Below are 25132 nucleotides of genomic sequence, written 5' to 3' on the forward strand. Positions count from 1 at the left end.
CTGCTTTCAAGCAAGGTCACATCTTGTCATTTCACAGTCACTTTTACTGTCAAAGGACACGATGGATGCTCCAGAAACCTCTGACCTCCTAGCTCTGAAAAAGATTTAGTATAACACTGTTCATAGAATCACAGAATTGTTCCATTTGGAAGTGACATTTAACAATCATCCAGTCTTACTTCCCTGCAATGAACAGGGACATCTACAGCTAGATCAGGCGGCTCCGTCTGGTCCAGCCTGGCCTTCACGTTCCCTGGGAACACATGGATCTTCATAAAATAAACAGAAGATGCAGTTCACTGCATTGTCTTAACCTATGTCACCCCACTTGCTGGGAACAAAACAGCTGATCAGCAGGGTTACAAAGACTAGTTACCTGAAGGCTCAGTTTCCCCTGTATTGTACAACTGTTGGATATCACATCATGAAAACCTAACAGATTAATTGGACTCTTCTTTTCAATATCTTCTAATCACTTTCTCTATTTAATGAGGCTGATGTTAGTTCTAATAAGCCACAACTTCACAAAACCTTCTCCCTTGAATCTCTGCTTGAGTTAAAAAAAATACTTTCTACTCACTCTTTCTCTGATCTCCAGTTCTCTTAATCAGCTCTGAAATTCATTTAGGATTCCTTCACAGTACAGCTGCTTCCAGCTTCCAAGTTCCTCTGCATTTGCTGGCATCTCTCTCTCATTAAGGGCCTGCAGCAGCATCTGTACACACAAACCTTGCTTTCATTATTCATCTGACTTAACCATGCAACAGTAATGAAAACTGCATTGCTCTCAAAGATGTGTATGGTATCAAACAAGGGAATTGTTTTTAATTTGAAATCTTTTCTTCTTTTGGTAATCTTTTATGCTTGAGACTTAGGCTGACAATTCCTGTCTGTCCAAATCATCCTGATGCAGAAACACTTTGGCAGTTCCTGAAGCAGCTCCATCACTCACTCACGTTTTCACACACACAGCTCTCTGTAGGGGCAGGAGGTCCACAACAGTAAGTTGAAATTCCCATGGCATCCCAGGTAATTAAATAAATAGTTCAGCTGCCTGAGTTGCCATGTTTAATGTTCAAGGAGGCACAATCACAGATTTTAAAGGCATGAATAAAAAAGCCCCTTAATGTAAAAAAGAAAAAAAACCAAATAAGCTAGAACTTATATCTTCTTGTTAATCCAGGTTTCATTTGTACAGTGCAAAACCTTCTCAGCTCTATGCTTTACTCCAGACCAGAACTACTTCCCCCTCATACTTGGTATTTACAAAGTTGCAAAGTACATTTTTATACCATAACATTACAGAGCTTAATTTCAGGCTCCCTCTTACAAGGATATTAACTGAATAAACAAAAGAGAAGATTTTTAACATTAACACTCTGTTGCACTGGATTTTGCAGGTGGCTCTGCCTGGGGGTTTTCAATACATCTGTGATTATCACTGACCCATTTTTGGAGGCATGCTGAAAACACGATCTTAAACATTACCAAGCAGCAAACTATTATGACAAGAAAGAAACACCCATGATCAGAACTTGATTTTAAAAGGAAATCTGTAAATACATCTATCATTAATGTCTATCCAACACATTAAAGTGTGTTAAACTACAGCAGACATTTCAGTGCATGATACAGCAATACCACGTGTATATTTATATCCACTAACCTTCTGTCTTCATTTTGTCTTGTAGGACCTCATTTCAGAGAGATTTATTCTGAAACATGACTTATTCTGAACACGTACTGACAGACACTTCAGGCCTTCCTCCTCAGATGCTCCAACCACCAGCGGTCTCCCATGTGACTGAGGTGGGAAACTTGGATATTTAGAAGCTGTGGGTGAGAAAACCTGGCCAACATCCACTAATCCTCCCTCTGGTGTGAAAACACAACAGAACTTTGGACAGCAAGGCAAGGTGGCACGTGTTCCACAACTCCTGCAGCAAAACACTGGTAGGAGCCCTTCTACTCTTCTCTCACACATAGCTAAGCAGAGCGAACTGACAAAAGAGTTTACTCTGTAATAGAATGGACTTATCTGAACTTGGGAAGCATGATTTAAAAAACAACTGCAGTAGGGAAACTAAAAGGATGCCTGCAGGCTGACTTTCAGATGTTCACAATGTAAAAACCTCTATTTGTCCTTTTCCAGTACGGCCTGTATACAAAAAAAATAAATGGATATATTTTTATTTGGTTCCCATTTCTGTTACTAAGGATACAGCCTTCAACACCTGCTAGGGTGTAATTAATACAAACGTCACATCATTAATAGGGAATTGTCTATCAGAATGAACTTAATTTTAACAGGAAAGGTAACCTGATGAACTAATAAGGGATTTCTTAAAGGAAAAACACAAGATCTCTTAAGACAAAGGTAACTTGTTACTTCTCCATTTAAGATCAAAGAAGGAAGGAGTACAAGGACACAAAAACAGACCATTTGAAGCTTCACTTTGCTCTCTAACACTTTTTTCTTTTCTTTTTTTTTTTGTTAAGCTCAGTACAACCTCTAGGTTCACCCTATAGAGAAAGAAGATGAAACAAGGGATGTCATACACAGCCCAAAAGAACTCTGGGCAACTTTGCTGAATGTGTTTAAAGCTACTGAACTTCACAATTTTTATTTCAGAAGTAAAATGATAAACAAAAAACAAAGCACTTTTAATCTTCAAAGTAATGTATGATCAATGACAGCTTCACAGCATTTGATTGTCAAGTATCATAATCTGTGTTTTACTCTGGAAGGAAAAGATGCATAGAGAATAAGTGATCTGCCCGGGTCTAATGCTGAAACAACGATGGAACTCAAACATCACAAGCTTGTACATTAAACCACAAAAATCACACTTCCATCTAGAAGCTTTTCTTTTGTCACCAATTTTTATTTGAGCAAATGATTATTATAATAAATAGAACACTTTTTTTCCAGCCCCTGGAGAAACATCAGATACACTGATGGAGGTACATCTCAGAATTATTTGGCTGTATCTTCAGCATAGCACACCAATTACCTTTCTACACCTCTGACATTCATTTAACCACTTCAAGCAGGTTACCTTAAAGAACTATCTGCTAGGGCCAGCCAACATATAAATAGCCTCATACTGGCAACACCTTCCTGGTTAAATTACATTTATAGCCCAAACATCCCACAGGAAATAACCAGCCTCTGGGTTAGGGCTGTGCTTTCTGGAAGGGAAGTTTGACTGGGTAAACTGAATCTGTCAATAGTCTTTGCTCTGCCTCATCTTTGCCCACCTAAATCACAAGGGATCTTTTCAAGAGGAGAAGCAGCACAACATTAAGATGGTACTGAGTCAAGGATCAGTTTAATGGTAACTCTACAACTGCCTGCAGTATGGGAAGTTTGGAAAAAAAAAAAAAAAAAAAAAGCTCAAGTGTTTGCAAATCAATTTTAAAAGTTTTGTCTAGAAACGTACACCTCCCTGAAACTGCAAGGAAAGATTTCCATTTAATTGCACAGTAAACTTATTGTGATCTAGGGGATTGCTGAGAGATTTCATTTACATGCTAATGCTGCAAGCAGTTTGGGAGAGGGAAAAGAGTTACTTAGCACCAGTAATGAGCAGGAAAAAAAAGAAGGCAGCTACAGTCCCCATGGACTGTTTTGTTTTTAATAACTTTAGACTGTCTAATAACACCTTTAATAAGCTGTTCTCAGCTATAAAGCTGCAGTCAGCCTTTGTCAGAGAAGATAATGCTGCCCCAGACAGGAAAACAATTCTGATATGATGCACAAAAGACCCCCATCTAAACAAAAGTTTCTTAAAAAACAGAAATGAGTAAACCATTAGTGCAAGAGGCAAATCATGCAGCCTATGCTGCGCATTCTTTCACTTCTGAAAGACTAGATTTCAAAATGTCATCTATTTCAGCAAAAGTATTCTAAAACTCCCATTTTGCTGGTTTACTTTACTCCAGGTCCTAACTTACAATTAGACAAACTTATTTACAGTGTACTCATTCCCTGTAAATGCCATCTAAATTAAGACTGATCATATTAATTTTCTGTTTATAGTTCAAGTTACCCACTTACACTAAGTGACAGACATTAACATTGCAGTGGGCCATTGAAATTTAAGACTTCATTCATTCCACCTGGTTTAATGGCAGTTCTCACTGAGGCTCAGGGTCTTGCAGAAAAGCCTGTGATACTCACAGTAATTCCACTATATTAACTACAGGATTCCTCAGAGCAGCAGGTCACCTTCATTCCTATAGATCCCATCTATGTCCTTTTCTCTAGCTACTGGTGGGGTAGAATAAGAACAAGTATGAAGCTCAATTAAGAAACATCTTGTTGTTTTTCCTGATAAAATTAGATCAGTACCTGAATGTATGCCAAGGGTAAAGCAAACTTGAAATGCAAACTACAAAACCTAAAAAATCTGAGGCTTCCAATGAGCTCAACTAATTCAGTACTAACAAGTATGGAATGACAATGTGAAGGTGCCAGTACAGCAAGAAAAAGATACAAAAGATATTTCATACTGATTTCACAAAGAAATACGAAACATTATTTCTCAGAAAGTCAAACAGATCTAAAGTTCCAAGCAGTATTCTCCACAATCAGAGCTAAACATGTGACCAGATTTTAAATCCTTCTGAAATGATTCAGGGCTTTAACCTCCCTGTGGAGGCACTGACCTTCCCCTCTGCACACCAGCAGCACCTGATAATTAGACAGCTACACTTGCACCAATTATGTAATGAGACCTTTCTCCCCTTTTTTTTTTTTAAAACTTGTTTCTACTTCGTTGCTATTCTGTGCTACCTCAGAAATCCTGGGAAATAACGGTAGCATGCAGTTCTATACCCACAGCTCAAGTAAGAGGTCAACAGAAAGGGCTTTCTCATTGCCATTTCCTAGCAATGCCCTGTCATTTCAATACACGAGGTTAAATTACTCCAGAAGTCTCCCCACAGGGCTTCCATTGTTTGTCAATCACGGCCGGGACACAATGGCACTCATTCATGTGCATAGCAAACAAGTAGACGAGGGCCAACCATCAGCATACAGTCTCATTTTGGTTCTTCTGCAAACAGTTTGTAGAAAGATGGCATTTCAAATAAACCACGTCAAATTTTCAAATATGCAAATTCCTAGTGTATAATACTTAGTAGGGAGCCTGAATGAAATTTAAGAGTTTGAGAGCAATTACAATAATCACCCCCAAAACAACTTACTGTTTAGGATTGCTCCTGAAAAAGATTGCCTGTTACAACAATATGCAAAAAGAGTATGTTTTAATAGTTAGAGAAATACACTTTCAGAAAAGTTGAAAATAGCTGATTCTTTTCAAAGACAGTCATAAGAAGGTTTTGTTTTCAGAGTACCACTTAGTGTTTAACCTCAGAACTTATGTTACTGAGGGGTACACAGACACCAATGTTCCAAAGTGCACTTTAAGGCTGCTTACTTCATATCTTCTGCTTAAGAACCCGAGAGGCTTAAGGTTTGGTGATGGGCTGTTAGTTTTTTGCAACATCTTAAAAATAGAAAAAAAAAAACCCCAAACTATTACAATATGACCAAAGTCCAATTCTGCTGACAACAGGAGAGACTTGAGTCTCACAGGTCTCACACACCTCTTCATTGCTTTGCCTTCTCTACTTCAAAGTTTGCTAGAGCGAAGACTTTGTCTCCTGATCCTTTGAGAGGAAAAAAACATTTTTATTAGCATTAGTAGAAATTGTATTTTAGAGAATTTCCTTATAAACAAATAAAGCAAAACATCCAAGATCAAAAGAAATCAAACCTACATTTTGAAAACTAGAACACCTGAGCTCGTTTAAAGAAAAGAAAAAGGAGACATGCTGGATGTGACAGGTCTGAAGCTAGCTATGCAGAGAGCTTCTAATGAAGTACCCTTCTGAACAAAGGGATTCCCACCTTGCCTGCACTCTCAGAAAGAAGAGTTACTGAGAGTTAGGTCAGAAAACCAGTTCATTTGTACCCTGACCTACTCTGGCACATTCCTGCCAGTTATAGTTCTTTCATCACAGCTCTAACTGTACTAATAGAATGAACTGCCATGCTTATTTAATGTATAATGTAAGTGAACTTTTGGTCTTGTCAACATGATTAGAGTTATGACAATCACAGCAAGAAGAGTGCTTTAAACTATATTTTGACAGTGTGCCAGTAACTGCAGAATTCTCTGCATCAAGTAGAGAAAAAGGCTCTCCTGAAGAGTAATTAAAAGTGTTGTTTAACTCTGAGAGCGATATTGTTTGCTTGAGAGCATTTAAGCCTTCAGCATTAGGGAAACATTCAGCATTCTATGGCCAGTTGTTACTTGGTTTATCTGCTGCATAGCTGTTCCCTCATTGACAATGTATCACAGTTTCATTGTTAATAAAATAGAAAAATGTACATCAAAAATTACTGGCATCAATCTTTTGCTTGTATTTTCCTTTCCACAGAGAATCCATGGCATTTGTATCTGTTGCTGTTCAAAGAGGCAATGCAGTCAGGATTTATGAGAATGAAAACTCACCGAGGTCAGAGGAGACTTTCTCAAACTGGCTCAGGGCTGCACCTGCATTTGCTGACAAGAAGGTTTCATCCTCTTGTGTCAGCTAAATGAAAAAAAGGCCATAACTGTGAACTTGCTATCTTACCTGTGCATATTCCCACCATCTATAAATATGAAATACAACAGATTACAGGAGCTATCAACTTGCAGCTTCATCTAATAGTAAAAGCCAAAGTAAAAATGCAAGCTTCTGTCCCTACCACTGAATTTCTTCCTCAACACTGTCTGTCAGCCACACAAGGGCACAAGGGCAGCATACACATAGCACTAAGTCTCAGGAGCTCCAGCGATCATTTTGGATTAAATGGTCACCCTGCACCTCTGTACCACAACTATGCAAAGGCTGTTAATTACTTTTGTTGTGACGTGGTCCATACAGAAATGAGTTAAGATCTTAATGTGCTTTGTATCACCCACCAGTGAAGCAAAAACAGCTGCTGCCAGCTTTGACCACATTAACAGTCAGTGACCTAGAAAATGGTCTGTTCCTCACAGCGCTGTGAACCATCAGTGACATTTACACATGTAGATTCTGCTTTTATGTTTATGCTCTGATGTCTTGGTGACAGACACCCATAAAATATTTATAATAATGAAGCAATAATCTACATCTGGAAGGTGCAGATATTCTATGTTAAAATTTGCTCATTTGAATAGCCTCAGATCAATATTCTGACTAAATTAAAGCAGAATTAAACATGTAAAGCTATTCATAGTGTTTATATCAGTTCCATACTTAAGAATAGAGGCCACAGTAGACCACCAGATGAGAACTGGGGAAAAAGTATTAGTTTCCTACTTCAGCTATGTTTTGTAAGCAGGCATCTAACTACTACACATTTAGCACTACACTGCAGATAAACATGTATCTATCAACTATCTTTTTTTAAAACCTTCAGAACAGAACTGTTACTATAGGCAGTCCTGCATGAAATAGACTACTGACCATTTTAAGAGATAAGGAGGCTGTCAAAGCATAACATAGAGGCTTGTGTGAGGTGGCCCAAGGAACTGATAACCAGAGGGTTACATATCTTCATATATATTAGGTAGCAGTTTTAATTAGCCTTTCTAATTATTGCCAATTTTTTTTTTTCCTCTGACAGTCTAGCAATAAAAATATTCATAGTGAAAACATTTGCTAATGCACTTGCTTGATCTTTTCCATTACATTTCCTCACTAGGAAAATATAGCAGAGATATCAGCAACCCATTTTCTTCATATACCTTCAACAAGAAGAAACAACTTCTCTTCCTCCCTCTAGTGGTAAAAGAAAAACAAACCACAATCAAGAAAAGAAAAACAACCTGGGATTGTTCTGCACACTGATGTACTTACTGGGGGAATACAAGGTTTACCACCTATTTCTCAAAGTTATTTATCTTACACCAAGAAATAGGTATTATAAATAATACAGAGTTAAGTTAGAGCTTAAAGTATGTCAGGAGTCTTAGCTCCTCCCAGGTTGATAGGAGGCAGTTAACAAGCTAATAACAACTTGTATTGCTGCTTCCTGATGTATTGGCACCTTGCACCAGCTTCCGTGCGATCCACTTACGTGGCCTGAAAATGACAATGACAGCTTCTTAAACTTGTCTCATATAAATGCATGATACTATTTGACATATGTTTAGTACAAGTGCTTCAGGGCGGTTACTGCCACACTTGATGATCATTAAGAAAGTTATAATTTCTTATTTTAGCCCTTTAAAATCAATCTGCAGTATATAAACCAGCTATTCAGCAGCTAGCTATCAAACCAATACTTTACCTTCTCACCGAGCTTCCTGAGGGCAGTCAGGATTTCAACTTTCTGTTGTGTGTACAGGTCTCGTCCCAACTTCCCGACCATTAGGTCTCGGTCCATCTGCACACCAAGGGAAAAAGAAGTCAAAATACTTTAAGCTTCCCAGTAATTCCAATCTCTTCTTGCAAACATTACAAATTGAAGCATCTAGTTCAAATGAACAGTTTTTACAGTAAAACAGAAGCAGTCACCTCTGCCAACCTTGTCCTCAATTGCCTTGGTTGTTTCTTTGCAAACATTCTAATTACTTCTGGAGTTTTAAATGCTTGGCTGATGGCTGCCTGTATTGCCTGCAGGGAAAAGAAGAAAAATGACCAGAACTAATAGCAATCATAATCTACAACTGCATGAGAAGATTAATGAAGGCTGGAAAGCATCATTAATATCCTCTGAATCATTTGATAAGAGAGCTTTTCTTTGTTTGTATAACCACAGAACTGAGATGAAAAAAACAAAACATTTGTGCAGGGTTTTAAAAAGTCCACTAATTGGTGCAATCATTCTGAGAAAAGGATACGAAACTTATAATTAGAATCTAGGTCTTAATTAAATTCCAACATCTTCCTGATATTAACATAACACACGTGGATGTGCTACTCTATCTTTAGCAGTTTTAATGCCCACACTGATGACTACAGCTCTTCCAAGGGTAAGCAGAATGTAATTGATGGTGCCAATCTCCTGCCATTCAAACTTCTCTGGGGAGTATCAGAGCTGTTATATTAAATCTCACCACTTTTGGACAAACCACGATGTCTCTGGAAACAAAAACTTAAAACATCTGGCTCAGAAGAAACGAATCATGCTTTCATTAAACACTTGAAAAGACAAAATGGATCAGAAGTTTGCAAGTCAGAATAAAAAAGATCACAAAGGAACTTAAATTAGAGTCACTTCTACAGCCTTTGCATTTGGACTCTGAAACACAAACCAGTAACATGAGCACAGGGAAATGTTATCTTCACCCTTAGCAAATAGGCACGAACTCTCCACATACCCAAAGTCCTGGATTTTCCTTCACATCTTTTATATTATTAAATACACATACATTATATATATATAATGTTTTTCTAATATTCAGGCCTTGCTGTTTCCCATGTTTTTTCTTCTCCAATAGTAGGTTTTCCACGTGCCTGTCTAGATATTACAGAAGACCATCTATATCTACTGTTTCACTGAGTCCAGACAGAATTCAGCCTCGTTTTAGGTAACACACAGGGTAGACAGATCTGAATGAGAATCAAACTCACCAGTTGCATGCCGCTGAGCTCATCCACCAACGTCATATCTCCAGACATAATCTTCTTCAGTGAGTCATTGATCTCACTCAGCTGTTCTAGCGTTTCTTTCTTGGTTTCTTCATACTCATCTGCATCTAGCTCCTCTCTAAAGAGGTTCCAATGAGTCATGTTAATTCATAGAATTAAATCTGAGTTGTAACATGGAGACAAGGACATGAGGATGCACCATAAAGCACGCTTCCTCATACATAAAAATTCACAACCAAAGCATCTGTAATCGTAAGACAAAGCAACAGGGACACAAAAGTAACTGCTATTAAAAAAGCATAAAAGTAAAAAAATCCCACTGAAATACAACATTTCAAAGATAACATTAATGATTATTTTTGCCCCAGTGTCCTGGTTTCAGCTGGAACAGAGTTGATTTTCTTCACAGTTTGGTACGATGCTTTTCCACAAGACAACAGAATGACCTCAATAAAAAGATTTGTTAAAGTCACTTTGACTACCTGACACCTTATCATAATTAGAAAAACAGAATCACTACAAAACACAAACCTAATGCTTATGAAAGGTGCAGTTCTCATCTGCCAACAATTTCAGAAAAAAATTCACCTTTAAGAGGAAAGCATCCACTATTATTACCTGCATTCCTCCAGATCTTGAAGCTGCTGCATTAGCCTGTCCAACTGCTCTTCCAAGTTTTGTTTCAGTTTACTGGTCTCTGTTGTTCCTCTTGAAGCCATTTTCAAGTTTCATATGAAAATTTTAAGTTGTCACATAACAGTCCTAGAAAAAATAGTACTTTATGGCTGTGGATCAACAGCTTGAGCTGGGTTTTAAAACGATTCCAGTATCAACATACAATACCTCAACGATGGAATATCTAGTAAAAGCACTTTGAGACACCAACAACAGAAATACAGAAATGTTAGGCTGTTGGTTTGTTTGGTTATTTTTTTGTAGAAAAAGTCATACTCCAGATAATAACTCAAACAACCATTGCACATGGAAACATTTGTGAAACCAATCACCAAATACTGATATTCTCATGTCCTTTAGACACAACAACAGGCTCTTACTAAATCTTTCAGGTTGGAGAAGACCCTTAAGATCATCATGTCCAACCACCAATCTGATACTACTCCATCCACCAGAAATCCATGCCCCTAAGCCTCCTGTCCACACATCTCCTGAAAACCTCTGTGGTGTGTGACTCTGCATTGCCCTGGGCAGCCGGCTCCAGCACCTAACCACCCTTATCCTTCCTGGTGTCACTAAACCTCCCCTGGTGCGACTGGAGGCCGTCACTTCACATCCCAGAAGTACTATTCAACCTCTTCATCTTGTCTTCAACTGCCCCTCGGGGAACGATTCAAGAAACAGCAACCCAGACTGAGCTTCCTGAAGCGCGCAAACACCTTAAATAAAATCGTCATCCGTAGAAAACTAGAGCGCTGTAGGGGAAATTCCTGCTTTCTCGGCTGTTCAATAGGCCGCAGCAGACGACCCAAACGGCTCGCTCGGCAACGCCTCGCTTCCAGCCCGGCCGAGCAGCACGTCCTTCGCTTAGCAGCTGCTGCTCACGCAAACCGCACGAGGAAACACGATCCTTCCGCCGTTACGGTACGGCCGAGATAACGGAAGGGCTGGGGGAGGAGACACGAACGGACGGAACAGAAGCGCATCCCGCCTCTCGCCGCCTGAGGCCCGTCTGCAGCTCGCCTCTATCTCAACGCTCCGCCGGTGCCGGAGATAGGGAAGCGCCGGCCCAGCACGCGGCCTTCAAGCTCGGCTCGGCTCGGCTCGGCTCGGTTCGGCTCGGTTCGGCTCGGTTCGGCTCGGCCCGGCCCACCGCGCACCGTCGGTCCCGCAGCCTCACCTGGGGCAGGCCTGCGCTGCCGGGACCGCGGGGAAAGGCGCCGCGGCGGAGCGGAGCGGCTTCCGGCGCGCCCGGCCAATCGGAGTGCGGCACGGCGCGGCCCGAGGGCGCGGGGCTGACGGGGTGAGGCCGGGCCGGGAGGAGCTGCGCTCGGGCCGCGCTTTGGCAGCCTTCGCTGTCGTGGGAGGAGACTGCGGGGACGGAGCCGCAGCCGGCGTGCCTAGTAAAAAGTTAACGCAAACGGGACCGATATTCTGTAAGTATGTAAACGTGCTTAATAAACGAACGTTTGCCTCTAAAATACAAAAATAGGCCAAGGTGTGATCACTGCTGCCTGCTCATCCTTGGATGGTAACGGGTTTCAGAGCTGGGCCGAGATCTGCCGTGGGCATGGCCTGGATTGCAGTGCGGTGCAGCTAAGTACCGTCAGGGCTGTGAGCAGCACAGCTATTAGCGGTGGCATCCCGTATGAGCACGGTGGGCCTATAAACACGTATGGACAGGATCGTGTGCATCACAGAACATCTCTTCCTCCTTGTGAAGAAGGAAACAGTCTAGGCTGTCCTATGCTTACTTGAAAATGGACTGACAGCAGCTGTGCTTCGTTTCTTCTTGAGTCTCTACAGAGAGGCACCAACATTGAGTACTTGGCATGAGGGAATATCGCCAGCAGTCTCACACCCAGCTGTTCATTTTGCCATAGCGCATGCACACAGAGCGCTTCCCAAAGTCAGAGCTGCACCAAGGTCACTTCGTGCAGAGCAGATCCCAGCTGTGAAGGTGCTGTGCAGGTTCTGAGGATGACAAAGCAGCAGTGGGAGTCACAACAATACCTCTGTCCTTGGCTCTGTTCTCCACAACAACCACATGGCTGTTTTCTGTGCAAACAGTTTTCAAAAGAGCGTGCCAGTGCAGATGAGGAAACAGCATGTGCAAGTGGTTACACTGCTATCATCAGTGCAGACACACAAGGTGACTGTGTGTGAATTAATAGCTACCAGCTTCTAAGGAGACATTAGAACACCAGAAAAGTCACAATACATTTCTATCCTGAAATCTTCCATTATTTTTGCCCTTGCTCTTTTTTTTTTTTTTTTTAATTTAAAAAAACATTTTTTCCAGTTTGCAAGAGTCACTTTCTTTACAAAGGGAGACCTTTCTGCATTACAAAGACAAGTTCAGCTGCTTCCTTGCCTGTTCCCATGGTAATTCTTGTAGTTGATGCTAGACTCTATTCCTACTTACATTGAGCCCTACAAACGCTGAACTACTCAGCAGCAATAAGGAATATTTTAAAAGTTTGCGAAACTCCTGAAAGCATAGAGAAGTCCTAAAACTTGCAAAATGTACCTCATAACATGCCTTGCAAGAATTCCTTCTATTCAAGGGCTTTTTGAAGTTAGTAGACAGAAGCTGTTTGAAGATTTAGCTGTGATGAGATCTCAACACTGTGGGGGCAGTGAGCATCTCAGCCTCTTTGTAAAGGAGGCTGAATGTGAGGCTGACCTTGGGATTTTTCCAGGCATTGATATTACTATAGAAATAAGAGCAAGCTATTCAACACTCAACACAGACGCCTCAAACATCTCACAAACAGCAACAGCAGGAGGACAGCACATAATATATTGCAGTTTTCATTTGCTTGCCCTGCAGTTGGGGGCTTTAATGATGTAATTAATGATTTAATTATTTGTTCGTTGTGTTACTATTTTTTGTGAGCTGTCCATTGTCACTGAGCTTCCTGAAAATGCCTCCTCCTCTTGCATGTAAGAGGGACACACAACTGCTAAGATAACATACAAGGCAAATCCAGCTTCACACATCTATAACATTTGTTTTCCTCCTAGCATGCTCATTTCTGTCAATATCCCTTACTTCTGAACTGCAACAGAAAAATTATTTCTGCAATGTGAAGTCACTGTTGTCACATCATTCTACTCAGGGATTGGCAGAAAGAAAGGTGAGCCTAATCTGTTAAAAGATGGATAACGTGGTATCACATGAGCCATCACAGGCCAGATACTAACAGAAGGAAAACAGTCTTCAGTTTGATCTTTAAATCATCTTCACGTGAGTAGAAATAACTACTTTGTAATCTCCTTGCAGTAACCAGGCTGGTAACTAGAACCAACCTTCTGCACTTGGCTCTGTGGCCACGAGGAATGGCAATGGAAGATCCCGACAGGAAGACAGAAGTAGTGCTGCTGGCCTGTGGGTCCTTCAATCCCATTACCAACATGCATCTGAGGCTATTTGAGCTGGCTAAAGACTATCTCCATGAGACAGGTAGGATGGTAATTTATGTCATTTAAAACAGCTCTCTATTGAGATACTTACACAACTATTTTTGGAAAACTAATTAAGTATTGAAGCTACTGAGCGTACATCATTCCTACTAAATGCTGTAGGCTAAATACATGAATGAACATTCTCATGTGTTTGCTGCCTTTTACTAGTTGGAATGAGCTAGGGCACAGGTTCTTTGATTTTTCTTTCCGAAATTAGAAAGGCACAAGTAGATGTCATTAAATATATATTTCCAACATTTCTTACTAAATATTTAATTGTGCCACCTCATACAGTGGCAGAAATATACAGTACTTTTCCACTGGGCTGCTTATAGGATCTGTTACTGGTGTTCTGAGGGACTACAGTGAATAATGGGTGTGTAATGCTTTACATACAATACTCTGGAAATAACATCTGCTCAAGCACTTTCTGTGTTCTTGTGTGATAGGATGATGTGTTTTTTTTCCCCAACAGGAAAATACAAAGTAATCAAAGGAATAATTTCACCAGTAGGTGATGCATATAAGAAGAAGGGTCTGATCAGTGCTGATCACCGAGTAACTATGGCAAAATTAGCCACCAGTAACTCAGATTGGGTGGAAGTTGATGACTGGGAAAGCAGCCAGAGTGAGTGGTTGGAAACAGTGAAGGTTTTAAGGTACTTTTCTGCAAATCCTAAAAATCTTAAGAACCAACAGAAGGACAAGGAATGCTGTTAGCTCTAGATGTTAGAATGATAGCAGGCTAACCCCAAACCACACTGAATAGACTCACTGAAGTAGAAAGTACTACTTATATAAGTATTGTAAACAAAGGATTGCACCATTAGTCCAATAGATACACAAAAGGAGCCCATGAACAATTTGTATGTTTATATGTATTTTCTTAGGATCTATTCAATTTTTGTGTTGAAAATATATTCCTGAGGAACGAGAGGAGACTATAAGAAGGTGTACATAAACTATGCAAGTTTCTCTCACTTGAGTTTGTGTTACACTGCCCATTTGTGTATGTAAAAGCTGGCACTAGGATCATTTACAGTAATATTTTCTTACATTTTACTCTTTTAGTCATTGTTCACTGAGGTTCTTCTTAAAATAAACTTCAGTTTATTTTAAGAAGCCTGCACTCATTGCTCTGACATCTTTACACTTGCACCATCTTACAAGCCAGCTCTCACAGCTCCCTCTTTCAGCAGCTCCCTTCTTGGATGGGTTTTCTGTGCAGGTGCTACAAGAGGAAGTGGTGAAAGGTCATTTAGTAGGCTCTATACTCTTCACTGTATTCTTCTGTATCTGAAATACCTCCATTTTGCAGGCACCATCATGAAAAGCTTTCATCCCCTGATGCTACCATTAGTCTGCAGAATGCTTTACCTTTAACAAAGCCAGGACGGAAGAGGAAACAAGAACCAAGTAGGCACGACCCCATTAAGAAGAAAAATCAGAGTTCAGATGGAAAAAGTTAAGTCTGTTTGCAAGTTAAATGCTTAACAGTAGTTGCTATTTCAAGAGAGCCGTGCAGATGAGTGACTTCTTTCCATGCTAGTTCTAGTTGTTGATTTCACTGAAGGTTATTCACCAAGATCCCATAGCATGCAGCAGTAGGCTTTGTAACAGGACTGTAAGAGTAAAATATATCAGACATAAAAAATATTCAAGTTAATAGAAATTTAGCTGAAAAAAGTCAGAGCTATCCATTTCTTCTATACAACTTTGCTATACTCCAACTACAGCTAGAATTTTGGAACATAAATTATAAATGTTTCAAGAAAGAAAGGAAAATAGTAAACCTCAAAATTCAGGATGCATCTGGGTACAGGGTCATTTTATGGGCTTCTGTAACCTTTTTCTTTTCTGCTCAGAAAAATTATATATTAAAAGGTACTAACTGTAAGATGTATGCTCCGAATCTTTTTTATTTCATTCCATTGTCTCATCTTAACCAAGACAAGAGAGGTAACCCAGATATTAAATGTCCCCATCACATTAGCTAACATCTGGCTACCTAAAGCACACCCTATTTCTTACTTATTTCTCTGCCTTAAGATGTCCCACAGGTTAAACTGCTTTGTGGAAGTGACGTGCTGGAATCCTTTGGGATCCCCAATCTGTGGAAGTTGGAAGACATCACTGAAATTATACAAAATTATGGTCTTGTATGCATCAGTAGGGCTGGAAACAGCATTCAGAAATTCATCTATGAATCTGATATTTTGTGGAAATACAAGAACAACATTCATCTCGTGGAAGAATGGATCACAAATGACATTTCCTCCACCAAAATCAGGAGAGCACTGCGGAGAGGACAGAGCATTCGTTACCTGGTGCCTGATGTGGTGCGGGCATACATAGAGAAAAACGATCTGTACAGCCTAGAGAGCGAAGACAGGAATGCTGGGGTTACCTTGGCTCCTTTACAGAAAAATGCAAGTGATTCTAAGAACTAGCAGGCACTTCACAGATAATTTGCTTTCTGGTGTGAAAAGATAAAAAAGATAATAGTCCAGTACATGAAGATGGTTTTTTTTTTTTTTGTCAGCAAGCAAATTCTACAGCTTCAGTAGATGTGCAGCTGCTGACAAGGTTTGGTTTGTTTAACATGGGGGCCTATATATTCTTCATTTTATAAAATCCTGTAATGAGATTTTCACATCTAGACAGACTGTCACAGTTCAGTGAACTAAATACAAGAATTTACCATAGTGTACGAGAATTACAAATATGAACAAAGCAAGTGAAAGTGTTCTGATTTAGCTGACTGCTGTTTATGAAGTAGGAACACAAATAACTCAGTGTTATAAGTAGCAAAGTCATCTTAACTGAAACACACCACTTCTGAGGGTAAATCTGCAATAACTAATTTTTTAAAAACTGCTAACACATGATGCAACTTGAATTATTTGGCTGCATCCTGTAGAAGGAAGAAGCTACTGCTGGGTGCTAGCTATACCATGCTATCAGTTGCTTGCCTTTCAAATCTGAAGCCTGTTTGTTTGCTGTCATGCAATCTGCAGCCCAAATGCCTCATGCTTTAGTTTTTCATTCACATTTCCAGAGCTCTAGATTAAGTTCAGCAGTATTTCTCAAATGAGGATAGACCTACTTCAAAAACTGGTTTATAGCCATTGATTTAATGGCTATAAGTTAATAACAGTATAGTTGCAGATTCTCATACCATTCTCCTTTTATTTCCAGTAACAACTGAGCCTTAACTTTTAAGCCAAACAGAGACAATTGTTTGCTGCTACTGGAATTGAGAAGAAATAGTGGGATGCTGGGAACATATATAAGCAAAATGGTTTTCTTGGCTGGAAACCTGATTTAGAATCTAACAAAATATTGTCTCTATTATATCATTATAAACTAGAGAGGCACTATGAATGCCATGGCAATTGAATTGTACCTTCCTTTCTTTGCTGCCATCCCATTTTTTTTTTTTAAGATTACGTGCTTTACTAGAAGCGTCAAGGTTTCCAAGATGCCAACAGCTCAACAGCTTTCTCACAGTACCTCTGCACAGCAAATCTGTTCACATTTTTCAGATTCACAAAGCCAATAGAATGAGAGATTCTGAGGTGTGTGCAGGGCTCCTGTAGGAGTCAACACTTCAGTGGGAAGAGCTGTAGTTTGCAGTGGGGCTAGGATCAGGGATGCACACCTGGGGCCTCACAAAATATTTTGCAATTACCACAGAGCAGAACCCCTGTTCTAGATTCAGCCTGCATAAGTGGCCATTACAGAGAACATACGAGATCAAAACCGAATCAGAACTAAGCAGGTCATCTGTAACTGTATGGTGACATGAAGTAGCTCCAAGGATTCCCCCCCAACCCGGGTGATTCCTGCATTAAATGTGCTCATTCCACTGGAGCTTAGGCAAGCTTACACTGTCTTGATAAGGAGGCTGGGTTCATGCATAATCAGTGGTACTAATGGTACTGAAGGACACGTTAAGCACCTCTGTCATGCTTCAGCAATCAAAATGCCAGTGAAGATTGAATTTGAACTATATTAGTGATGGTGCATGGGAAAGAACAAGATCTGTATTTCTTTTCTGTCTGCTGTCTCTGTGGCAGATAAGAGCAAAGAACAAGATCTAATTTAATTACTCAACTCGATCAGTGTGTTTCTGAATAAACAGAGCAGATCTATTGAGTGGGAAAGCAACCTATTTCTGTGGTCACTTTTCAGCATGAAAATGTGCTTTAGATTTACTCTTCTAAGTAATGACACTGGTGTGTATGGTGTGCTTTGTGCAACTCTACAGAAACTGCGTATTTGAAAGTAATAATAATAATTTAATGCTTCATGAAGCACTGATTATCAGGCACTATTTCACCGCATTTTCATGTAGTTACACATGATGGGTCTTTCAACAGAGTAAATTGCATGTAATATACTAGTTTTAGTCATTAACCAAATCTGATGTCTGTTGATTGCATGACTTTTAAGAGGAAAGAACATTATCAGTAGAGTTTTTTCGATACAAACCAGAATATTGTTCAAAAACTGCAATGAATATAGATCTTCTGTTTTACCAGTGAGATCCAGAAGCCTCCATTACAACACTGGGAGTAAGCACACACAGAATTTAGTGTTCTAATCGGTTCTGAATAGTAGCATCATAATTAGTGAAGCATCATTTTGCAAAATGATAAAGAAGTAAAACTTCCATGAGTGGGCTTTATCTACAGAGAATTTATATTCTTCAAAATGTAAAGTTTGTGAATAATGCAGTTCATTGAACTTCTATAAAGAAGCTACAACGTATTCATAGATGCTCTGTAAAATAAATTGCCTTCTTTTCTTGTTTTAGTTTTTTTACATTATTGCATTTGATTCTGCACTAGTAAGAGAACAGAGGGCTCTTATATCACATGTGTAATTCAGATTGAATTATTTTACAAATGCTACAACAGCAATAGGAGCACTTTATCTGCTTCTGAGTTGTGTTCAATGCTCAGTGCTGCACAGCAATTAAGATAAAATGTGGAAGAAAAAATAAGAAATGTGGAAGAAAAATTAAGAAAAAATAAGAGTCTTGACAAGAAAAACAGGAGAATTTGTAAGGGAAGGATAACTGAACCATCACAGGACAGCAGGTAGCTCTTACAAAAGTTCCACAGCCGGTTCCTTGGATTAGACTTGAAATAGTAATGCTAGGACCCTCCATAAGTCTTAGTCTGAAATTCTGCACCAATGTAATGTTTCTTTCTGTAAACCCTGGCAATCTGCAGAATCTTCTTACTGAACTGCAACTTTAATCCAGATTTCTACAGAGGCTTTATCCTAGTACTGATTTCTCTTTTCTTGGAAGAGACAGGAGCACACAACAGAGCTCTTCAAATATCACAACTTCGTAGTAACAAGTTGTGGGTGAAATGTTACTATCTGAGTCCAGGAAGAGCATTCATTTGCATTCCTCTGTGCCAGTCCTAGTTAAGTATATGTTGGAGAACAATATCCATCCGCAAACAGGAAAGAAGCTTTGACGTCTTCATTTCCTACCCACATGATTCTGTGAGTCATACAGGTCAAACTTTGCTCCAAAAATGTAGCTAAAGTTCAGTGAAACAATCTTCTCTGCAAAGTATTATCCTTTTACTCAGACTACCCTGAATAGATAAAAGTAGCAGCTGTGAGTTCTCTCATTCAGACTCAAAGCTGCGAGTTCTCTTCTCATGGAAGACAATCATTCAGTTTAGAAGGGACCTTAAAGGCAATCTACTTGCAACCACCTTGCCATGGGCAAGGACACCTCCAACTAGTTCAGGCTGCTCAGCGCCACATCCAACCCAGCCTTGAGTATTTCTGGGGACAGGGCCTACACAGCTTCTCTGGGCAGCACCTTGCAGTGCTTCAACACCCCACAGTGAAGAAAATTCACTACATCTTTCTCATATTTAACCAAAATGTACCTTCTAGCCTAAAGCCATTACCCTTTGTCCTATAACTACATGCCCTTGTAAAAAGTCTCTCACAAGCTCTCTTGTAGGCTCCTCTTTCAGTTCTGGAAGGATGCTTTATCACCTCCTCAGATCCTTTCCTTCAGGTTAAAGAAATGCAACTCTCCTCTAGAAAGCTCACAGACACAGCTGTAGAACTGTGAACAGACCTCAGGCCTCTAGATCTGTCATTTCAGCCTCAGTTGTTACATAAGCTTCCTGTCTGGTAAAGTACCAGAGAAAACAGAATTTTGCTTTCATTCTGCACATTGCCCATGAGTCTGGGTCTTGGTCCAGCCAGAACATAAGTAACAGAAGTAAAGAAGTCAGAACATCAACAGATAACTGTGGCACAGCAGAGTTGTGTTCAGGATCACATCAGAGAATAATGTGCAAATAAGATTTGCCTTTCACTTTCCTGTTACAGCTGCTAGACAACAACGCTGCCCACTGTTCACTACAGACACAAACCAATGAGGTATACTGCTCACTTCTATTACACCGAAGTACAGCTTTAAGACTTACTGATACAGCCCCATGGGTAGATCACCTTTTCAAAAAAGTATTTAGATTTCAAATCATAAACCCTCAGACTGAATGTGGACACAGGAAGTCTTAGGAATGACAAACTGTGTCCATGATACCTTTTAAAAGATACAAGATAGACAGAAGCTGTTTAAATCAGTTTCTGGTTTGTGCTGTGACTCTTGAGTTAATAACATTTGCTCCATACAAAGATTTCGGAAACTGTGAACTTTTCCCTCCAACCCAGGCAATGCTCATCTACAGATATTGCCTTTCCTATTGGCTCAGCAGCAGTACCACTCCCCTCCACCATCAATGCTCTCAAACACAATCCCACCCACGGTCTCTCATATAAGGCCTGGTTGGAAATCTGTTTCTTTACTTCTGCTTTTGGACAGGGGTTGACTGTAACTCCTCCTCGCAATCTAGCAATGCCTGTGGATTTCAGTGGAACTTGGAACCTTGTCAGTAATGACAACTTTGAAGGCTACATGACAGCTTTAGGTAGGTGAAAAGACCTAATGCTATCTTCTCTCTTCCCTTGTGAGGGGCCTCCTGCATTTTAATTGATTTGATTAATTGTTTGAATTCTTCTAAAACCTAGATATTGATGATTCCCACCCCTCCCCAAAACATAGCATAGAATATTTACTAGCTGGTTATTGGCACAGCATTAGCTATCAGTTCAGCCTATCACCCAGCTGTCCTTGCAGCCTTCAGGAATGTAACAAGTACCAGACTGAGACAAGTAGAACTTTTGTACAAACTTTCAGAGACAGGGAAGAGCTCTCTGTCTACTGAACTTCTTTTGCTTTTCAGGACAGACTTACAGAAACTGCCTCACAAAAAACTATGCCACATGATTCCTTTCCTCTCTAAGGATAATGAAAGACCATTAACTATTATTCCTTGTAGCTAATAAGTAGGGAGTTCTTGGAGTCTGGGTGTATGTAAAAAGACCAAATGTTCAAGAACATGCCTTAAATGTGGAACATAGCATTGCTGGGGGAGTAGAAAATAAAACCAAGAACAACAAAACCAAATTTGCATAGCAGTAAGTCAAACCATCTCTAAGAAATGCTTCTGGAAGCAGTACAGGTAAATCCCAGCTGTTGGAACACTCAGTGAGCAGTACAACTCTCACTGGCTTTTTTCTTCTGTCAAAGGCATTGACTTTGCAACACGCAAGATAGCAAAAATGCTGAAGCCTCAGAAAGTGATCAAACAGGATGGCGATTCGTTTTCCATCCATACTACAAGCACATTCAGAGACTACATGCTCCAATTCAAAATTGGTGAAGAGTTTGAGGAAGACAATAAAGGCCTGGATAACAGAAAATGCAAGGTAAGACTGAATAATTCAAAAATCAATGTGTTCTTACAGAAGGAAGATGCTGTAGTTAGCCTTGCTATCTGGATTGAAATTGTTTTAATAATACTATTTTTAATATAGATAGTAAGGTATAGATGCAAGAGCCTTAGCTAGTGATCAAAAGTTCCACATTCCCTCAGCAACAGTATTTAATTTAGGTACATTTTATCAAGGAAGAAAGGATACTGTCTACTAGACATTTCAGAACTGAGATAACATAAACACTTGGTTTCTTTTTAACAGAGCCTGGTTACGTGGGACCATGACAAACTTGTCTGTGTCCAGGCTGGGGAGAAGAAGAACAGGGGCTGGACTCACTGGCTCGAAGGAGATGACCTCCATTTGGTATTTGATTTACTTCTGAAGTGTCTCTAGGTGACAAAAAATGCAACCTGTACTGTAGTCATAACGTGCAAATTGTCTTCTACCTCAATAATACACAGAATAGTACATAAGGAACACATTTTGCTTTCAGCTAGTTTAGCTGAATCACAGAACTGTAGGGGTTAAAAGGGACCTCTAGAGATCATCAAGTTCAACCCACAATATAGTTTTACCATTTCATTCTTACTCATCTTGCACAGCCAAATGCAGAACGTTAAGCATAACTTAGCACAGCAGCTCAGTGATGGTCAGTGGGCATAGCAAAATATGTCTTCTCCTTTGGAGTTCCTTTGGTTACTATATATGGGTATTTTTTGTTTGTTTGTTTGTTTTGTAGGAGCTTCGTTGTGAGAATCAAATATGTAAGCAAGTATTCAAGAGAGCTTAAATATCAGCATTGGTTCCAACATGGAAAGACAGCAGGAGGTCATGCATTCTGGAGTCCAGTGATAACTGAAAATACAACACCTGATTTCTTTCTAAATAAACAATCTGTTTCTGTCTCAGGAAATACTACTGGTTGTTAGCAGTGTCAAAGATCTGATTTTTGCTAATAAACACTACAAAACATCTTAAGTACCTGTCTTCTGAATGTGTTTTGGAGAGGGGAAAAATCCCCAGTTGTGAGCGATACGGTGCTTTGTGGTTAACTAGTCACCTAGATCAAAACAAGAACCATTCCCCCTTCTAAAAGGGCATGGCAAGATCAAACAAAACAGGAAGTACAGTGTAAACTTGTGTAACTCTAGGAACGGTAAAAAGTTAAGATTCCAACCAAGGATGGAACTCTACTATTTAAAATGCTTCTCTCCTTAAGATACACACTGGTACTTTGGGGGCAGTTAACTGCTCCCACTAACTCTCAACCGAGTCGTGAAGTCTTGCTTTGTTTTCATAACAATGAAGTTCAGTTTACCAGAGGAAGTCAGTCAGTGACCACATCCCCCGATAACAAAGATAGGTCTGAGCAATCACATAAGTTTCAGTCCATGAAATAATTTGATGCTATCAGCACATATAGAATGTAAAAAATAATGCTGCTCCTGGTGAGGCTTATTCGCATGTATTTGTTCCATTTGCTAGCATACTTTACTATGCAACAATTCACCAGGTCAGAAACAAGAAAGAAGAATAAGCTCATGTAAATAAGTGGCCAGATCAACTTGTTACACATGTGAAATGAGCTGCTACATCTCCTGGGTAACACTAACAGCACACAGGTCCTATTGCTGAAGTTTAATCTAAATTACTGAGCTTCAGATAGATTTAATTAGGATTCTGTTTTTCACTCAACTTATCCTCAAAGCTTTTAGAGATAAGTAGTACAACTCATTATTCAGGTATCTCTTCCTCACTCTCAGCTCTGTTGAAGCTGGGAGAATTTTTAATTAGATCAATATCCCAGATAACTACCAGAGGACTCGAAATGTGGCTTCCAAAACAAGAAGGAAAGTCCTGGTACACCTTAGGAGTCAGGACAGGGACATTTGGAGGACTGGGAGTAAAACATGGAATATATTTCCTGAATTCCAACAGAGTATTCACTTTGGAACTGAGAGCTGCTTTTATTTGCTCGGAAACGAGATTTTATAATACCATAGAACTTAATATAAATGACACTTTCATACAGCAAACGTGCTGTGTAACCTCTACCACTAACATACTGCTACTCCATTAGATGACACCACTGCAACAGAATGCATTTTCATTTAAACTGTAGTGATACCCTACAGCAGCACTTCCAGTGTTAAATATTGCAAATACGTTCAAGTCGCACAGTTTAAAATCATATATTCCAATCATCTGTGCATGAGAAACACCACAGAGGTGGTGACAGCATTAAGAAGTCTGTTAGTACGAAGAGAGACAATTAGAAATGAGAGAAATGTAATCTTAGAAGCTCATGTGACTATAAATATCAAACTTTGGTAGTAAGGCTACTATAGAGAAGGTTTTGCTATTAAAAACGTAGAAGAGTTGCTATCAACTACATGCCTTTTTTACATTGCTACCTTCCTACTTCAAATGGATGATTTGAAAGCAGACAATGCTACGCCCAGCTCACTGGAGGATGATGTGTAGTTGCTGAGGAAGAGACAAGCAGCCAGGGACAGAACTGCTCACAATAAATTAACTAAATTCACATGCTTTAAAAAAATACAAATCAACCATCTTGAAACGCCAAGTGAAAGAAACGAGAGAACAATTCTATGTCTTGTAACTGAGGAAGAAAAGAGACAGTAAGGTAACTTTCACCAAGAAACTAAACTAGGATCCCCACAGCTCCAGAACTAAAGGACAGGAACAGAACTCACCAGGGAGGCACCGGGTTTATTCCAAAGTGTTTCAGCTCCATTACCTCACCACAGCTTTGATGGCGAAACCCCTCCAGCAACCATCTGTTGCATTTTGCAGGCAGTGCCAGTGCTGAGAACGTGACTTTAAGATGCACAGAGCACACATCTGCACAGAGCAGATGGGTGAAGGGCTCTGCGCTCCTTCTGGACCTTACAGCTACAACAGACAATACAAATTCAAAAGAACATTTCAGATTCACGCTCCACTGAACATTTCATTTAAGTACATGTGGAAGAAAAGTTGCACATGGTATATGGAGGTGTAAGGAGCGCAAGCACAAACACCATTAAGGTTGCTGAGTTTTACACCTAAACATTAACTTCTAAGACACACAATTGGGGGTAGTTCCCTAACGATCCCCCACCTGTATTCCATGGTAGCAGCTATCCTTAGGCAAAGAAAAAGGAAGAGAAAGAAAAGAATATTTTACACAGAAGTGTCACTTCAGGGCATAACGAAAGGACGCGAGAAAAGCTTATGTTGTTCCACGGGAAGAAAACAAAATACCTCAGGTTCAAAGGAGCCGGGCAAAAGTACGGCAGCAGGCTCCATCCTTTCTTGGTAACGATGAGGTAAAGCTCACGGTGTCTTTGAAGAGAAGCGGGCGCCTCGACAGCTGGCACACCAGTATTCCCACCTCCAGGCAGCCAGCGAACGATCCTCACACAGCTTCCCGCCCTTCCCGCCTTTCCGGCCACCCCCGTTGCCATGGCGCCCCCAGGCCCCGCCCCTCCGCCGCGCCACGACGAGCCGCTGCGAGCCC

General features: G+C 40.1%; 3 protein-coding genes across 9 annotated transcripts; 2 read left to right on the forward strand and 1 right to left on the reverse strand.

Annotated features, from left to right (window-relative positions):
* Positions 1–1155: 1155 nt before the first annotated feature.
* LZIC (leucine zipper and CTNNBIP1 domain containing) lies at positions 1156–25030 on the reverse strand. Of its 5 annotated transcripts, none has more exons than XM_052691473.1 (8): positions 11034–11402; positions 10258–10401; positions 9622–9757; positions 8563–8661; positions 8336–8431; positions 6525–6606; positions 5614–5676; positions 1156–2741 (listed from the first exon to the last, which is right to left on the reverse strand). In XM_052691473.1, exons 2-7 carry the CDS (start codon positions 10356–10358, stop codon positions 5618–5620), a joined length of 573 nt encoding a protein of 190 aa, XP_052547433.1. In that variant the 5' UTR covers positions 10359–10401; positions 11034–11402; the 3' UTR covers positions 1156–2741; positions 5614–5617. The 5 variants fall into 5 exon arrangements, with proteins under 5 accessions (XP_052547433.1, XP_052547432.1, XP_052547431.1 ...); XM_052691472.1 differs by lacking the exon at positions 1156–2741 and adding an exon at positions 2865–5513; XM_052691471.1 differs by lacking the exons at positions 1156–2741; positions 11034–11402 and adding an exon at positions 24877–25030 and having other exon boundaries at positions 2865–5676.
* NMNAT1 (nicotinamide nucleotide adenylyltransferase 1) lies at positions 11627–18600 on the forward strand. Of its 3 annotated transcripts, none has more exons than XM_052691465.1 (5): positions 11627–11758; positions 13608–13780; positions 14258–14441; positions 15101–15246; positions 15832–18600. In XM_052691465.1, coding segments are annotated over exons 1-5 (906 nt in total). In that variant the 5' UTR covers positions 11627–11756; the 3' UTR covers positions 16233–18600. The 3 variants fall into 3 exon arrangements, with proteins under 3 accessions (XP_052547425.1, XP_052547426.1, XP_052547427.1); XM_052691466.1 differs by having other exon boundaries at positions 11634–11750; positions 13601–13780; XM_052691467.1 differs by lacking the exon at positions 11627–11758 and adding an exon at positions 12059–13454 and having other exon boundaries at positions 13601–13780.
* On the forward strand, positions 19057–22587 carry RBP7 (retinol binding protein 7). The gene is made up of 4 exons (XM_052691475.1): positions 19057–20759; positions 21422–21600; positions 21871–21972; positions 22349–22587. Exons 1-4 carry the CDS (start codon positions 20687–20689, stop codon positions 22397–22399), a joined length of 405 nt encoding a protein of 134 aa, XP_052547435.1. The 5' UTR covers positions 19057–20686; the 3' UTR covers positions 22400–22587.
* Positions 25031–25132: the final 102 nt, after the last annotated feature.

This window comes from Tympanuchus pallidicinctus, unplaced genomic scaffold, assembly GCF_026119805.1.
Source record: "Tympanuchus pallidicinctus isolate F22 unplaced genomic scaffold, pur_lepc_1.0 scaffold29, whole genome shotgun sequence".
NCBI classification, from domain to species: Eukaryota; Metazoa; Chordata; class Aves; order Galliformes; family Phasianidae; genus Tympanuchus; species Tympanuchus pallidicinctus.

Excerpts from the sequence above, each read along its gene's own strand:
- LZIC (XM_052691473.1), bottom strand. The coding sequence starts at position 10,358 with ATGGCTTCAAGAGGAACAACAGAGACCAGTAAACTGAAACAAAACTTG. Across the intron at positions 9,758-10,257 it reads CAAGATCTGGAGGAATGCAG|AGAGGAGCTAGATGCAGATG; the intron begins GTAATAATAGTG and ends GAACCTCTTTAG. Across the intron at positions 8,432-8,562 it reads TGAGGACAAGGTTGGCAGAG|ATGGACCGAGACCTAATGGT; the intron begins GTGACTGCTTCT and ends CTTGGTGTGCAG.
- NMNAT1 (XM_052691465.1), top strand. Across the intron at positions 13,781-14,257 it reads AGACTATCTCCATGAGACAG|GAAAATACAAAGTAATCAAA; the intron begins GTAGGATGGTAA and ends TTTCCCCAACAG. Across the intron at positions 15,247-15,831 it reads TCAGAGTTCAGATGGAAAAA|ATGTCCCACAGGTTAAACTG; the intron begins GTTAAGTCTGTT and ends CTCTGCCTTAAG.
- RBP7 (XM_052691475.1), top strand. The coding sequence starts at position 20,687 with ATGCCTGTGGATTTCAGTGGAACTTGGAACCTTGTCAGTAATGACAAC. Across the intron at positions 20,760-21,421 it reads AGGCTACATGACAGCTTTAG|GCATTGACTTTGCAACACGC; the intron begins GTAGGTGAAAAG and ends CTTCTGTCAAAG. Across the intron at positions 21,973-22,348 it reads AAGGAGATGACCTCCATTTG|GAGCTTCGTTGTGAGAATCA; the intron begins GTATTTGATTTA and ends TTTGTTTTGTAG.